Source organism: Oculina patagonica, chromosome 1 (genome assembly GCF_052425735.1).
Source record: "Oculina patagonica isolate OP01 chromosome 1, crgOcupat, whole genome shotgun sequence".
Classification (NCBI taxonomy): domain Eukaryota; kingdom Metazoa; phylum Cnidaria; class Anthozoa; order Scleractinia; family Oculinidae; genus Oculina; species Oculina patagonica.
Window position 1 is genome coordinate 3,745,966 of NC_135758.1, and position 16,373 is coordinate 3,762,338.

Below are 16,373 nucleotides of genomic sequence, written 5' to 3' on the forward strand. Positions count from 1 at the left end.
ATGACTAATCGTGAGTCACGCTATTGCATAGATATGTGGCTAACCACGCAGTCACGCCATTACAGAAGATACGCAAATCATGGTGATAAAACTTCAACAACTACAAGCCCCTTTCCCGGGAATACCGTAATGATTCGATTTAGCGCCCCCCTTCCGAATAAGCGCCCCCTTCGAATGTGTTTTTGTCAGTAAGCGCCCTATCCCAATAAGCGCCCTCCATTCTAATAAGCGCTATTGTAATAAGCTTTCCTATTGTGGATAACTGCCTCTACTGAAGTCATATCGACGACGAATAGATAAACTCATCAACATTCACCGTACCGTACTTGTATATATTTACTGCTAAAATGAACAATTCTTTTAAAAGTAACCAACCTTTCAACAATTTTTTACTGTTACAGTTTGTGTTTTGTTAGTTATTTTAATATTTATGAAAGTTTTGTTTTGAACTTTTGGTTGTTTCTCAAAAAATTAAATAAGCGCCCTGTCCCGAATAAGCGACATGTCTCGATTAAGCGCCCTCCCTTAAGGTGCCAAAAGTAAATAACCATTTGTTTCTAGCTCCAGCAGCTTACTGTAAATAGATTGTTTTCTGCAGAATTTTTTTTCAAAGGTAAAATGCATGAGACACATGAAAATTTGGTAAAGTTAACCAAGTTTGGGAGTTGTTTAATTTAAATGTTTCTGGAAACATGTTTTCTCGTTCTGGCAGACATGTGTGACGATTCACAGGCAAAAAGCAACTAAGGCATCAGCTGATCGTGAGGAACAAATTAATGATACAGGCTTATTTTATGAACAATTTTTAATGAATCAACAAACGCTAACAATAGGCGAAATATTTTTAAAATATTTTGTTTTTGTCATATTTACTGTTACAGTTTGTGTTTTGTTAGTTAACAATATAATTGTAAAGCTATTGTTTGCAGTTTCGCGGCCCTTGAACTGGAGCACGCGAATTATCATACTGATCATAATTAATGGTTTGAGCGTGTAGGTTGTTCTCGACTTCCAAAAGTTTTACAACTGCCTGTCACTTCTTAAGGGACTTTCCTTTGCAACAATGACAATTAACATAAGATGTGAAAAAAACTACAAAAGACTAGGTTTTCGGAGAAACAGATCAAGACAATATAACAGTTCATAGAACTGTGACCGGCCTTGTGTATCAAAATGTTTAATCTGGGCACTGATTTTTTCTGCCTCTAGAAATTCAATGCCAGGAGAAACTGTAGGTTTTAAAACCTTCAAAAAGCTCTGATTGAAACATGCTCAGTCAAAATTGTAAAACGAAGAAATCTAGACACGATCCCAACGTGTCACTAAAACACGTTTACGATGACCACACCTGTTTGTTATGAAAAGAATGTTGATATTGACGACGCTTGTTACGAATTTTAGGGCATTCAGCAGCTCGGCACACACATGCAACAAACGATGAATACTTAATGTTTGATTGCAAGCGTGGATTGACGCAAACATGCATATAAAGACAAAACAGAGTGAATGAAAAAAAAACAGAGTGAATGAATCATGACGAAACATTTTGCAACTTTACCTGATACAGTTCACTGCTTTTGTTTTCGTTGCGGATAATTAAATTGTCAAATTCATTGCGTAGATTGACGTCCTTTGGTCGATTTTTTGAACAAAATACACAGTGCCAGTTAATAAGTAGGAAACAGAATGCTTTTACTTTTGCAGCTCACCTTCAGACTTGTACGCTTTCTTGTTCATCAGTTCGACTGGCCAAGTTCGGTCCAAAAAAATGCAATTTTGAAACAAAACGCGTTGTGTGTCTCAAAGACCTTTATAGAACATGTTCACAGTTGTCACTTAACAAAACGGTTAAGCCAGATTTCCATTCAGAACGATTTAAACGGATAACCACTTGACATCTAGCTATTTGCTTCGATGTCCGGCACATGTTAATGTTCCAACGCCGTTACATATTCTGACGCACTATATGCACTATTAACCATATTATATTACTAGAATACTTTTAAAACATGAATAAATTACATACATACATACATACATGACTAATCGTGAGTCACGCCATTGCATAGATATGTGGCAAACCATGCAGTCACGCCATTACAGAAGATACGCAAATCATGGTGATAAAACTTCAACAATTACAAGCCCCTTTTATGTTACGGTCCCATATAGTCTCCCAGTCATTTGGTCTCTAGACTGCTTGGAAGGAAGGGAGTGCGAGGCTTGGAACGGTTTAAGACGCGCGAGGAAGGATTGGGGCGAGACAAGAGTGCGCGCGCGATCGGATCTTTTCTCGTCTCGCCCCAAGCCCCTTCTCATCCACCCGCCAGTTCAACCAGTTTGCTCGCGTTCCTGACATAACCGCGCGCTCCGACCCTAAGAGAAAAGACAGACTACCAGTAGTCTATTTGGTCTCCCAGTACACGATATAGTTAACAACTATTTACCGAAGTGGAGGTGGTTAGTGGTGGATATTTACCGAGCCGCGAACCGGCCAGGTGAAAAAAAGCAAAAAAACGAAAGCGAAAAAGAAAATAAGACAACAAGTGAAGATATGAAGAAAAATTAACGATAAACAAAACTAAAAAAAAAAGCGACCAAATAGTAGCATGTAGTAGCTCACGCACAAAGTGAAATAACAATAATGCGGATCCAGTTCTTAATGAATAGCCTTTGAAAAATTTTAAATCCTTGTTCTCGGGCATATTCAAGGGACTTTGCATGTCAAGGGGATTTTGCAGATTTTTGGCCTTAACTGTTCTGAAATAAGTGGTAGGCAACTTTATCCTTGAAAAACAGTATCTTTGAACATTTAACTAAAGATATAACCTTAATTTACGGATAAAAATCAAACTTCGGCTATAATAAATATCGATTTTTTTTTAAGGCGCGCGGAAACAATTTGGCTAACGTTTTAAAATTGCAATAATCCATTTCCATCCGAGCCATCGGCAGCCAAACGCGCTTTTAAACAGTTTTAGTGCTCTAAAATAGCAGTTTTTAATAAAAATGGACCATTTTTTTAAGATTCCTACGACACAATATAAATTTTGGCTTTTCAAAAATCTGTTAAAATCTGCTGACCTGTTTCTGGGCGCACATCAAATCAACCTCGTCCCAGGGCCTTCTTCGTGACAATTTTCCTGGAGATCCTGGAGAGAAAGTTACACCTCAATTCACACTGAGTTTACATACAAGTCAACAGCATTTGGTCATTTTTATTACCAAACAAAACGACTGCAGAATTTCAGTTCATTGATCTGTTTATATCTCAGATGACGCTCTGGGATGCAAAGGTTGCTCTAAGCTTTTTGCAGGAAAAAAGGTTACGAAAACCGTGATCTAATAATTGCCAAAAAGTTGCCGAGTGATATCTGTATAGGCCTACCACAGACCTGTGGAAGATACAAGTACGAAGAAGAGCTGTGCAGGTAACAGTTGTTATGAATATTTTCACATTAATTCGCGCCTTCGTTAACTGGAACTTTTTAAGCATCCAAAACTTGGTCAGAGTTAGTTGTGCAATTACCCGACTGCTCGAAGTACGGTCGCCATTAACGGCTTAACTGTAAACAACCCATTCCAAAAACACCAAGAAATTTAAAGCGTGTATCTGTCACGCTGCTCGCACTTCTTCGCTCGTCCTGCTCTTTCAATATATTATACGATTTTAAACTCAGTGAAGTGTTCAATATACATTGAAATCGTAGTTACAAAACAAGCGAACGCCAAGATTTTACAGATCTCAAGCTATGTCTTTTACGATCTTGTCCACGTTTTTCTTAATCGTACCCAACTAACTATAGCTTGCAAAGAATTCTACCGATCTTTGGGTTTGATTAATTATTTTCCAATCTTTTATTTTGCCACGATAATTTGGAGATAGACCAGTTCTCATGTGATAACATATTTGAAATAGCATGAAATAACTCCCCTATCAGACCATTTTAGTTTCTGCAACATGTCAAAGTGTTACATCTGTCCTCTTTATCCCCAAAGAAACTATAAGAGAGTTTTTTAGGATGTCTTTCTTTTATTAAATTTCTTCGGCGATTATAAAGCTCGAAAGGGCATGTACGAGGGCAGCTCCTGAAAGATTATGTTTAGTTGACTTAATCCGTGGGCTGGGAAGCATTGAGGTGTTTACGGCTTTGAAACGCGAGTTACCGAAAAAATTCAGTTTGTTGTGCGATAATGTAATATTAACTGTGAAAATTCACTCCAAGAATCAGAGAATGCAGCTTTCAGAGTAATAAATCGATATCTGAATTCACATTTTAGATGTTTACATTGACAATTCGATTGCGAAATCAGTATTAGCATTTACCTCTTGACTTGTGTTGCGAAACTGCAGATGTTCCCAAAATAGCGTACACTAAACCAACAAACATGTTAAAAGAAAAAGCACCTAAAATCGCGAGAAAATTTTATTTATCACAGATCAAAAAATGATTCGTGAAATCGTGTAAATCGTGTAAGGTTCAAAATATTTTATAAATATTGCAACGAGTACAGTTTTCTTTAGGACCGTCCATTTGGATTCTGATTTAGTTGTTGATAAAATGAATTGCTTATTACAACTACTGTCAATTTCTCGCTCGTTCATTGGGTAATTGCCGAATAAGTGTAAAGACCATGAAAACGAAAATAACATGTAACGCAAAGCAAGTTTACACTGTCCCTTCTCTTTATACCGACAATCTGAATCTAATCTGACGTTTTTGCTTACAGAATTAACTTAAAACGTTCAAAATGAATTTAAAATCGACACAGCAAGCTTGAAATACAGCTGTGTTGAACACAAGTATAGAGGAAAACAAGATGTTGAAGTATGTGTGGTATTTGAACAGGAAATATTAGTGTCGCTGTGAAGTGGGCTGAATTGAAAGCACCTCGACACATCAGACATTCAGCAGATCGCTTTCAAGAATTTGCCAATGAATGACTATAAAGCCACAAGAAATTGTTCTGCCGAGCGGTACGTTCAATTTAAGTCATCTGAGAAAACGGTCTATGCCATTTTATACAGAGTATAGAAATAAATAAAAAAAATTGCCCATGTTCGACAAAAATATTTTTCTTGACTTACTAACCCTTTGAGTAGATATCATATTATGCAATAAGAATCAGTAGAAAATCGCCTTTACAAGAGCCTACTTTCATCACACGTATCACAGATTCATTTCTCGCTGCTTTTGAAGATATGATTGCAAACTTTGGTTCGACAGTAAAGTAATTATTTTGAAGTAACTCAGTGTCCCAGTTGAAGCTTCTGTCGTTTTCACCCTTCACCAGCTAGAATTATCATGTTACACATCGGTTTTGAATTAGGAAACTTTGTTAGAAACAAAAACGGTCATGTGACGTGCACTTTGTTTTGGAGATTGCCACATTCTTTGACATTCATTCCCCCTTGACATTAAAAAGTGATACATAGTCTAGTCATTGCCTAGAATCATCATGTCCAGCTGCAGCTGGCACACAATACATGTTTTTGTTAGGAGTTTTATACGAGCGTAGATTAGGGCCCCCCACTCTCTAATGAGTCCCCTCTGGATGTAAAATTATTTTAACAAGGCCCTCTTTCCTGAATGGTAGATCATGACAATTTAAGAACAAGAAAACAAAGTAACTTAACCTTGTAAAATTATTCACCTACCACATTTACTTTTAGTATATACACACTCAGTGATCTTGGTGTTTCAAGCAATCTGATTGGTTCGCTATCTCGGGCTAATGAGCATATATGAATAATGCTTGATCCAAACTGAAACAAAATGGCCGGCGTAAACTCGCGTTTCGCCGGCCTTTCTGAATCGCAAATACTAAGAATACAAGAAGATGCTGAACCAGGAAAGACCAAAAAAGGCTAAAAAATTTGGCCTGATGGTTTTCAAAGTAAGAGAAGACTACATATTTCGCAATTTGCAGCACAATGTCCACACAACTCGAGTACTAAAACGATAAACAATTGCTTACCGTCAAGTTGCTCTTCGCCCGGCATCGGCAGAAATGAATACCGCAGATTTATCGGCAGCAACATCAAGTGTTATTCAACCAAGATCCTCCACAAATATTCAGGAAAAAGTCTTTGTGCAAGAACACATCCAGTTTTCACCACAGTTCTGCAGACATTTAGTAAGCTTATAATCCAAACTTTCAGGTGGATCCTTCGCCAACTGCTCTTTCAATTTTCAATTCAAGTGAGCTTCAAAAGCTTTGATTCAACGGTCAAAATGTTTTGCAAGCAGGTTTTTGATCAGATTGCAGGTTTGAGTGGTGTTAAAGGACCATTTTGCTAGATTGTGACGAGGATTTAATCGAAGATTAACTAGATTTGCCATGTTTGAAGATTCTGTAAACTGTTTCGCGCATGTCGGTTAGTGCTGCTTATATGTACGTTTTCCACGCATGAATTGAGAGGTCAATTAAATCGACTTTAAATGGTTTCCTTCTGAAAACTTTGAGATCGCTTGTTGTTGAGATCACTTCGTGTGTATATACTAAAACAATTATTCTTTGAAATCTCGGTAAATAGCGGCAGAATATTCACCTCGATTTCAAAGAATAATTGTTAATTAATTGTTGCTTTAGCGATGATGTGTTATTTAACAGTACAAAACCTCAGAAAGTCAACTTGATTTCTTTTTAACGTGCCCGACTAATTTATGGTTTGCGGCTTTTCCCAGGAAAACTAGTACTTTCACACTGAGACGCCGTAGTGCTGTGCACCGCGAACGTCAGTCCACCGCTACTTAAAGAAATGGCGACTGCCTTTCCTACAGCTAGCCACGTGCTCCGTTCAACACCAGAAAAGGAAAATTATCAGCGGATATCGCGACTTGAAATTGTTGGTGGTACCAACTTAATGAGAGAAGTATTTGACTTCTTTTACCCACCAAGTAGTCTTCCCAACAAATTGTTAGAGCCTGCCACGAAAAAAAAGCTGCTGAAAACACTTAACAAAGCACAACGTGACCAGGTTTATCCTTTACCGGGAGTGTGTGGTGAATCAAAGGACTTCGATATAAGTATTCTTTCAAAGTTGATTAAAACAATCTGTCCATTGCGTCCTCCGCGCACAGGATGGAATGATCCTCCAAATACTACAGATCTCAGATTGGCTGCAGACATTGTTAGAATAAGGGAATACCGCAATGATATTGTTCATAAGTATGTCAACATGGAGATTAGTGATGATGAGTTTCTTACCCTTTGGAACGAAATAAGGGAGGTTCTTATAAGAATCTCTGGCTTCTTTGGTCCTGATTCAAGAATAAAATGGCAGAAGGCAATTGACGAGTTGCTAAACGACCCCTTGACTCCAGAGGCTGAATCGAATGCCAAGGAACTGCATGAATGGTATCTAAAGGATATGGATGCGAAGGAATGCACAGAGAAAGGATTAAAAAACTTAGAGACGGAAATAAAAGTATCATCCCAAACATCGGAAGAAGGCATTGCAAGGGTGGAGCGACAAATACAGGGTGTTCAAGTTTCCTTTGAACGAGAGTCACAACGATTCAGTGAGAGAGTTCACCGACTTGAGAGGGAGATACAAGATGTCAAAGAAGAAACATCACAGAGAATTGACGAAGGAATTCTACATTTAAACCGAGAGATACGAGGTGTTCATGAAGGAACAGACAGAATTGACGAGCGAATTGGTCGGCTAGAAAGAGGTGTATCACAAGCTGTACAAGGCCTGGAAAATGAAGTTCAGCAACTTCGTCAAATGATTTTGATGCGGGGCGCATCCTCGTCAGGAGAACCGGGAGGTCAGTAATAACAAGTAAATAATCATTGCTACACTGCAGATCCTGACCACTGAAAAAATTCAGTGGCTCCCGAAGGTGGGATTCGAACCCAAGACCTTCGGGTGACATGACCACTGCTGAACCATCTGAGCTTTAAAGTGCCTATGAAGTAAAAATTAATTAATGCTTATTTGGAAGACTTTTACAAATAAAGAAGAATGGCGTTTACCGTTTTGAAAGATCTTCTTTCGTTTAGGAGATATTCACGTTTTTGTGTTATGCAAATGAGGAAAGTGATGACGTCATAAATTGTTCCACTTAACAATTAGACTACGAGCCCGAGTTTTCTATGAGCAAATAGTCAACGAGGCGCAGCCGAGTTGACTATCGCTCATAGAAAACGAGGGCGAGTAGTCTAATTGTTTTAGTAGAAACTCTAAAGGATTGCAGTCCAAAACCTACAATATTGTGCACTTTGAAGACAAGAATAAAGAAAATTTACCGCTTAAAGAGCTTCTCTCGCGCGCGACTGTTTTCTATCGGCGAATAGAAATCAGTGGGAGAACCAATCAGATTCGCGGATTTCCAATAGAACACAGCTGAGTTTCTACTAATAAAAGATAGATCACAAAATCAAGGATATCTCTGAAAATATAAAGATGATATTTCTGAAACTTGGCATCAGTAGTGACCTTCCTTAAAGGTGCAAGATGGCTCATACTGTGATGTAACCATGGCAATACTCTTGGTTCCAGGCTCTTTCTGTCATAAACCAAATATCTCAATTTGCAACCCTTTAAAGTGGGACAGAGGGTCCAGCTTGGAACACACATAATGCCCTAATACACTAACTCTCCTCATTAGCTTGTTGGGAGTGGATCATCTTTGATTAAGGAAAAACTGGGGATATCAGTATTAATTAAAATAGGTATTTGCAGCAAAACTGTTGCCATGGCAACGGCACAACAGGTGTCATTTTGTGTCTTTTGTGGTGTACATTAATCGTGCCAAGTTTGAAGAACGCAGCTCAAATATTCCAAGAGATATTCTTGATTCAATGGTTCATCTTTTTGTGGAACAATTATTGACGTCATCACTTTCCTCATTTGCATAATATAAAAACGTAAATATCTCTAAAACGAAAAAGATATTGCAAAAAGAAAAACTCTATTCTTCTTTATTTTGAAAAGCCTGTAAAATAAACAGCAATTATTTTTTACTTCATAGGCACTTTAAAGGCTAACTATACTTAACTTGAACTTAAATGCGAATTGTACCAAACCTAAACCTTGAACAATATATCTAGACATGAACACTCTTGAATTCATACCGAAAAAAGAATTAATCTGAGGTCTTAAGTCTGCTGTTCATGAAGAAGTACCATCTGTCATTGTCTGTGAGACCACAACACTTTCTTTATCGCACTTAGTGCGTATTGAAATTATTATAGGCATTTCGAAAACAAAACTGAATATCAGACACGTCTTGATGTTCCACCAGGCATTTCAAGCAATTGGGATGTCTGTCACTTCATGGTACTACCTCAAACTGTCGATTTTATAGTATTCGTTTCTTGAACCAAGCTGTCAACCTCCTCGTCTTATCCTCCACTTCACGGAATTTTGACATTTCTAAGCCCTGCAATGCACTACTTTTGTTTGCCAAATTCATTTTGATAGTGAACAAACCCGCATCTCGTACCGCATTTGTAGCAATTTTCTGAGTGTCACAATTAAAAAGTTGTTATAAATGCTTCTAAATCGCGTGGTTGTTAATAAAAAGGAGCAAAGCATCCTCGTATGCGGAAACAGTTGCCTTTGATCATCAAATGTGAAATAACGTATACATGTATATATCCGGATTTTGAAGCCGCGGAAAGTTCATTCACTAATTTGGTGTGCATTCAAAATGAATATTTCTTATAAAGGTTTCTTATCCTAAGTATAATGAATTGTTCTTGTTACAGCTTATCTTCCTGTCAGAATTGAGACCGAATCGATGATTGGATCTTGCTCTCAAGAGGGCGTCCCAGCCACGGTAAGCACCTTAGACGCACAACCAACCACGTCTGGTGATATACCTGCAAGAGCTGTTGCAAGGGGTGATGACAGTGTAAATCAGTGTTTCCCCAAAGAGCAGCAAGTCATGAACGTTATTACCTTGAGGGTTTTTCAAAACCTTGATCCATCAACAGGCGAGAAATTAAACGAGTTTGTTGAGCATATCGAGAAAATAAGAAGAGCCTTTATTGTGGATTTCGATAAAGGCAGCTTGGTTCTTACAGTCAAGTGCAACTCCCTGGAAACTCTCGAAGGACTGTGGGAGGACTACTCCACTGGTCGTCTCGGTGAATTAGCACAAAAGTTTCTCGTGACCGAAGAGATTCTAGAAAAACTTGGGCTCGTTGATCTGAAACTCAAAACCATCATTTTAGAAGAAGACTACCGCGCATGTCAAAAGTACTTGATTAAGATTTCAGGTAAGATATGTTTCTCTTCAGTATTGAAACTTAGTCTCTAATGTCCAGAAAGTGTTTAAACAATTCGGTTGTAGGGAAAGCTTATGTAAAAACCTACACCAGGGTCGTACCTAGGATTTTTTGTTTGGGGTAGCAAACTCCGTTATAGTCAGCTGCGCGGGCAAACTCCAATATAGCTACAAGAAATAGCCCAGCAAAATCAAACACTATGTTAGAAATTTAGTTTTCCTGGCAGGGGCAACTGCCTCCTCTGCCCCCCCCCCCCCCCCTAATAGTTACGGTTAAAAGCAAAATCCAAGTTCCAAATCAACTGCTAATGGCTGAACTTTTGTTATGGACAAGTAATCGCATCGGTGCTCTTGGAACATTAAAAAAAAATCACTGTCTTTCATTACAATCCTATTCGGGTTCATTTTTCAACATTTGAAACCAGATTTAAGTGCATACGGTACATATTCCGAATACCAAATTTAAAATATATATAGGTATTTCAGGTATTTACAAATATCGCCGATATGTTGTGTGATGTTTCTTCTTTGACATCTTGTATCTCCCTCTCAAGTCGGTGAACTCTCTTACTGAATCGTTGTGACCCCCGTTCAAAGGAAACTTGAACACCCTGTATTTGTTGCTCTTGCAATGCCTTCTTCCGATGTTTGTCCTTATGAAATATGGCTATAGAGTTCACTCCCACACTCAACTCTAAATCGTAGGTTCTGGCTACTTTGAAGCTGGAGAAGAAGACAAGGAAAAAGAAGAAGTGGAAAAGGAAGGCGAGAAGCTGGAAAGCTCAACATCTAAGTCTGCAACAGGTATTTATTTATATATCTTTGTAAACATCTGTGCCTGTTTCAAAAAGTCTTTCTGGCAAGCTAACTTCTCGTATCAACTTACTTCTCTTACAATGTGAATTGTATAATACTTTCTGAAAGTCCATTCAAGTCGTTACTGTAAGCTACAGTAGCTTCCTCTCTATGAAACTTGTTTGCCAGTAGACTGATCAAGAATGCCCTCTCGTTAAACTTACAAGCTTCTTAAATTTTTCATTAAACCCAGTATAGAACCTCTAGGATCGCCTAATTTAATAAAAAATACTGTTAATTGGGTTTACAGCAAAAGACACTAAGATTATTCTTATTACTTTACAGGCTTTGTTAGAAAAGTGTCTGGTCTTCGGCGTCCATTTCGACATTTCGTCAACCGCACGAAAGAACTAAAGGACATTAGAAAATACCTTAGCCCAGACCCAAAAAACGACTGCAGATGTGTCCTGGTACATGGTGCCATCGGAATAGGGAAAACTACGACTGCTATCAAGGCGGCAAACGAAATATTGGATACCAATCCGAATACTGTTGTAGTGCGCGTAAATTGCAGATATGTGCCTTCATTTCTTGACCTAGCTGAGAAGATTGGCAATCAGCTCCACCACTTCCCTTTCAACGAGTCCATTTCTGAAATGAAAAGGCGCCTTATCAATGAAGAAGAGTTCTACACCATACTGTTTCTCGACAACTTTGAATTTTTACTTCACTTGGGTGACAGTAGGAGTGCCGAGAAGTATTCTGAAACGCTAATGGAAGAGTCGGAGATCATGAACTTCATCACAGAAATCGCGACAAAGTCAAGAAAAGTGCGTTTGCTAGTCACCTCATCAGAGAATGTTGATTTTCCTGCAGCAAGTCAAGAGCGAATAAGGCTGCTTCCCTTCAATGAAGAAGAATCATTCCAACTGCTGAAAAAGGTCTACGGCGATACCCCAGTTGAAAAAGAAACCGCCTACAAAATAGCCCAATTTTGTGGCGGTATTCCACTCGTCCTTTGCACCTTGGCTTCTTGGAAAGACCACCCATCGGATCTTTTGGAAATGCTGACGAAAGCAGACCCCAAGCATGCATTTGAGTTATTTGCAAGGATTTCGACCGCACCCGAAGATAACAAGATAAAGGTCTGTCTCGATGCTTGCTTTAACAGACTTGATGAACCTATGCAAGACACTCTCGTGTCCCTGGCTCTCTTCAGAGGGCTTTTCACCATGCAAAGAGCTGTTGATGTCTTCCAGTCGACTGAGCTTACAAGTTCCATATCAGAACTCGAACGGCGATCGTTTGTGGAAGAGAATGTCCTTGATCCTACATCTCCTTGCCAGTACAGTCTCCTTACAGTGATAAGCCTTTATTGCCAGAACAAGGCCCTGGAATCACGTTTCCACGCAGTGGTTTGCGATTCCCGTAGGCTGTTTATCGACTACTACCTTACCTTTCTTGAAGAAACCTTCAAGACTTTCTTAAGCACTGAAGTCTCGAAAGCTATCATCGCATTTCGGCAAGAAGACGAAAATGTCTCGCAGCTCATTGACTGGTTTGCTGAAGATGGTGCCATAGATGAAGTTCAAAAACGAAGGTGCATCGATGTGTTTAATGAAGTGGGTGAACTTCTCGCAAAGATGATGGGAAAGAGGATGTTCGACACGATATTTACCATGTTGAAAAAGAAGGCTGAAGAAATGAAGGATCAAAGGAGATTGAGCGAATGCCTCACCTCTCTGGGTATCAATGAAGTGTTCACTTGCTGGTCTTTTTCGGGTCTTTGTGATGAAGCCGCTGAACGAGCAAAAACGCATCTGATTGAAGCCGACAGCATCCAGACTTCTCTTGGCATCAATGATGGTAACAGTCGAGCTCAGTGTCTTTCCAAACTCGGTCGATGCCTGGTAAAAGAACATAACCTCACTGAAGGGAAAGACAAGATCCAACAAGCAATCGACATTCGAAAGGCACGTGGAGACGAGGACATTGTTATGCTGGGTGCAACATACAATGATCTTGCAGGTGCGTGTAGTTTCCCTTCGTAGTTCCCTCCTGTTGTCTTTTTCAGATTCTTAAAAAAAAGGTCGTCAAAGAAGGGGGGGGGGGGGGGATTTATGGCTCTTTTCAGTTTTTAACGTGATTCTCATAACTATTTTTCCTTTGGGGTAACGCGAAGCTGTTGTAGTGGGATTCTTGCTGTGTTTAACCGACTTACTTAATCCTATCTTGGACGTGGGTGTCATTTATGAAATGATTATTAATGAAATTAACAACTAATTATTAGTCGTATTTAAAAATTTTCCTTTTAGTGGCCCTCACTCTTGAGCACGAACATCGACAGGCCATAGAGGTCAGGGAACAACAGACCCTTCCAATCTACAGAGAAAAACTGGGCAACCACCCCTTCACAGCAACCATCCTCAACAACCTGTCAAACAACTACTCGGCTCTGGGTGAATTTGACAACGCTAAACAGTATTCTGAGGAAGCGTTAAAGATTCGACGTGAGCTGCTGAGGGATCATTATGACACGGCAAAGTCTCTGTTTGACCTTGGTATGGTGCACAAACAGAAGAAAGAATTCAAAGAAGCGAAACTATACCTAGAAGATTGTGCGAGCATGCAGAAAGTGTTGCAGGATGACAACATCATGGATCTTGGACGGTAAACCACTTTAATAACCTCACATCTTTGATTATATTTTGCTTGTATAGTTGTGAAATCGTTGACCTTCCCAGCTGTGTCACAAACGTACATATAATCTGCTGACTGCAATATCGGGAAAAGGGCCTGAATATTACGTTACGTTACACTGGTTTAAACATGATGGTAAAGCATATACAGTCCTTGTCACGTTATGAGGCACTCTTATTTGAGTTTTTTTGGCATAAGGTATTAATATTTACGAATAATGCCAAAATGTGTTATGGCTAATGCTTAAATCCTCGGTTTTGGGTTAACTTCGGTGTGAGAACCTGTAGAAAATTTCTTTGTTTTGAAGCTATTGTTTCGTGCTCTTTGTTGTTTTGAGGTTCTTCTTTTGTTTCAAGTCACGGGCGAATGTCACAGGTTCTTATATCGAGGTTGATTTGGGATCTCTGAAAACTCGTCCCAGTGATTATATAACTTTTATCCCGGCCAGAATACCAACTTGACAAAATACCAACTTGTGACAAATTATTTTCGGTCTACTAGCAGTAGGTTACTATAAATAAGACGCAGTCGACAATTAAAGCAAACTTCCTGCATACCTAAGACCACATATGGGGAATGAGAAACAGATGCCCTTACCGACTTTACGGTGCACGTGAAGTCAAAATTTCTACCTACCTCACTCGGTCATTTGTATCGAAAGACATTCCTTATTTCTCGATTATTATACAGCAAGCATACATATTAAGTATACACATATTGTTTAGTTTATTGTACTTGTCAACAAATTTGAATGGAAGGGGGGGCTAACAGAGAGGGACGCATAGCAAGGGTGGGGAGGATTGGTGAATCAAACGAAACGCCAGCAGGTTATCAGCTTACCGCTTAGTACTAATTTTTGTGATTTTAAAATGGCGATTCCTATTGCCTACAAGTACCTAGGTCATGTGGGTTAGTGCCCGAATAGGTGCACTAACAAAGAGTGCGGATCTTTTTTAATCAATTACTTGATTAAAAAAGGGGTTCAGAATAGGGGATTGGCCTCTATTCTTATTGTGAGTTATCATCGACAGTTACAAGTCTTGATTCGCTCTGCTATGTCTGTCACAGTTCATACTGTAAGTAACATCTTGTACAACCTTTTTTTTTACACAGAACCATGACTGAACTGGAGGATGTTAGACGCATCTTACTTACCATAGAAGTGCAAGTGTCAGTTGAAGTAGCTAAGGTGGCAGTACCCAGTGAGGCTGATAGTTCAAGTGAAAAGAAATAAAAATAATCTATGTAGTTCTTAACATGTTTGAAACAAGTCGAAGGCAAAAAAAGTAGCAAAAGTTGTCAGAGCTTTTTAATTTGGTTTAGAACGATAATTACATAAGGTAGCTTCAATTTTTTTTTTTTGGTTTATTTTGAGCTTGTGCACGGGGCGGTTGTTTAAGAAGTACTGCATTTCAATCTTTAACTTAGAGTTGTGGTCTTCCCTGAATGTCAAGCTTCTGTGGCAGCGTACTATAATTATGGATGTAAACAATATTGTTATCGACATATATTATATCATTTAATACTTAAACAGTGGATAGCGTATTTGGCGCGCGCTGATTGGCTACTCAAACTCCGAATAGCTTTTGCTATTCACCTCCGAGAAACGCGTGCAAGAAAATTGTATTTTTTAAGAGGAATTAACAAGTCAAAATCATCTTTTGGCGCTATATTATCTCACTGTTTTAGCATATACTAAAACAACTATTCACCTCAGTGTCAGTGGCTAGTAGTTAAATATTGAACAGTAGTTTAAAAATTTTCACTTCGAGTAAACACAGCAAGTGAATTACACATATAATATTCAACCACAGAGGGCAGCTACTTTATGACCCTTTTTTAGGTGTTTTCAACATATTTCAGAATGAACAGAATTGATTAAATTGTATAGGTAGTTGTGCATGCGCATACTCCTTGCCATAGAAGTGCAAATGAAAGTTGAAATGGCTAAGGTGGCAGCACACAGTGAAACTGAAAGTTCACGTAAGAAGATATAAAAATTAACTATGTAATTCTTAACATGATCGCAACAAGCTGCTAAACAACCAATTTCTTAGAACGGTTAGGTTTAGGTAATTTTAATTTTTTGTGTTGGATTAATTTGAACAATTGTCCGTAGCTAGTGCACAGTTGATAACAAGTAGATTAATCAAATGGCACCTTTCAATTGGCATCTTTGAGTTCTGGTTTTCTTTGGATGTCCAGCTTCGAATTCTATGACAGCGTGTTATGATAATGGATGAAAATAATATTGATATAAACTCGTAAAATTGATCAGTTTTTAAATTCACGCTTTAAGTAACCTCTAGACTGCAAAACAGTCGTATCTTTTGCGAACGCGCTCGGTGTTAAAACGAGAGCGAGAGGTCTGGAGCCAATGTCAAAACTATGGGTGAGACTCGCTCGCCCTGCGGGCGTGCGAGGCTCGCAAGACGATCGGCGCTTCGCGCCTTCGATAAGCGCTTTTTCCAACGACTCAAGAGAAAAAACGACTGTTTTGCAGTCTAAGTAACCTCATGACATTGATTGTAATATTCATGCTCTTAGGGCAGCTACTTCATGTTTAGAGATGACTTTTTTTTAATCATTGTCCGAAAATAAGAATAATTACAATTCAAAAGTACGGGTGTCTGC

General features: G+C 38.8%; 1 protein-coding gene across 1 annotated transcript in view; it reads left to right on the forward strand.

Moving 5' to 3' along the window:
- Positions 1-3,221: 3,221 nt before the first annotated feature.
- LOC144650917 (uncharacterized) overlaps positions 3,222-16,373 on the forward strand; it is a 13,454-nt gene continuing 302 nt past the window's right edge. The window contains exons 1-7 of the mRNA XM_078510760.1: positions 3,222-3,431; positions 6,690-7,778; positions 9,724-10,236; positions 10,950-11,048; positions 11,385-13,067; positions 13,355-13,709; positions 14,853-16,373. The exon at positions 14,853-16,373 is cut by the window's right edge and continues 302 nt beyond it. Of these exons, the coding sequence (XP_078366886.1) occupies positions 6,764-7,778; positions 9,724-10,236; positions 10,950-11,048; positions 11,385-13,067; positions 13,355-13,709; positions 14,853-14,973 (3,786 nt within the window). The 5' untranslated portion in view covers positions 3,222-3,431; positions 6,690-6,763 and the 3' untranslated portion in view covers positions 14,974-16,373. The remainder of the gene's footprint in view (positions 3,432-6,689; positions 7,779-9,723; positions 10,237-10,949; positions 11,049-11,384; positions 13,068-13,354; positions 13,710-14,852) is intronic.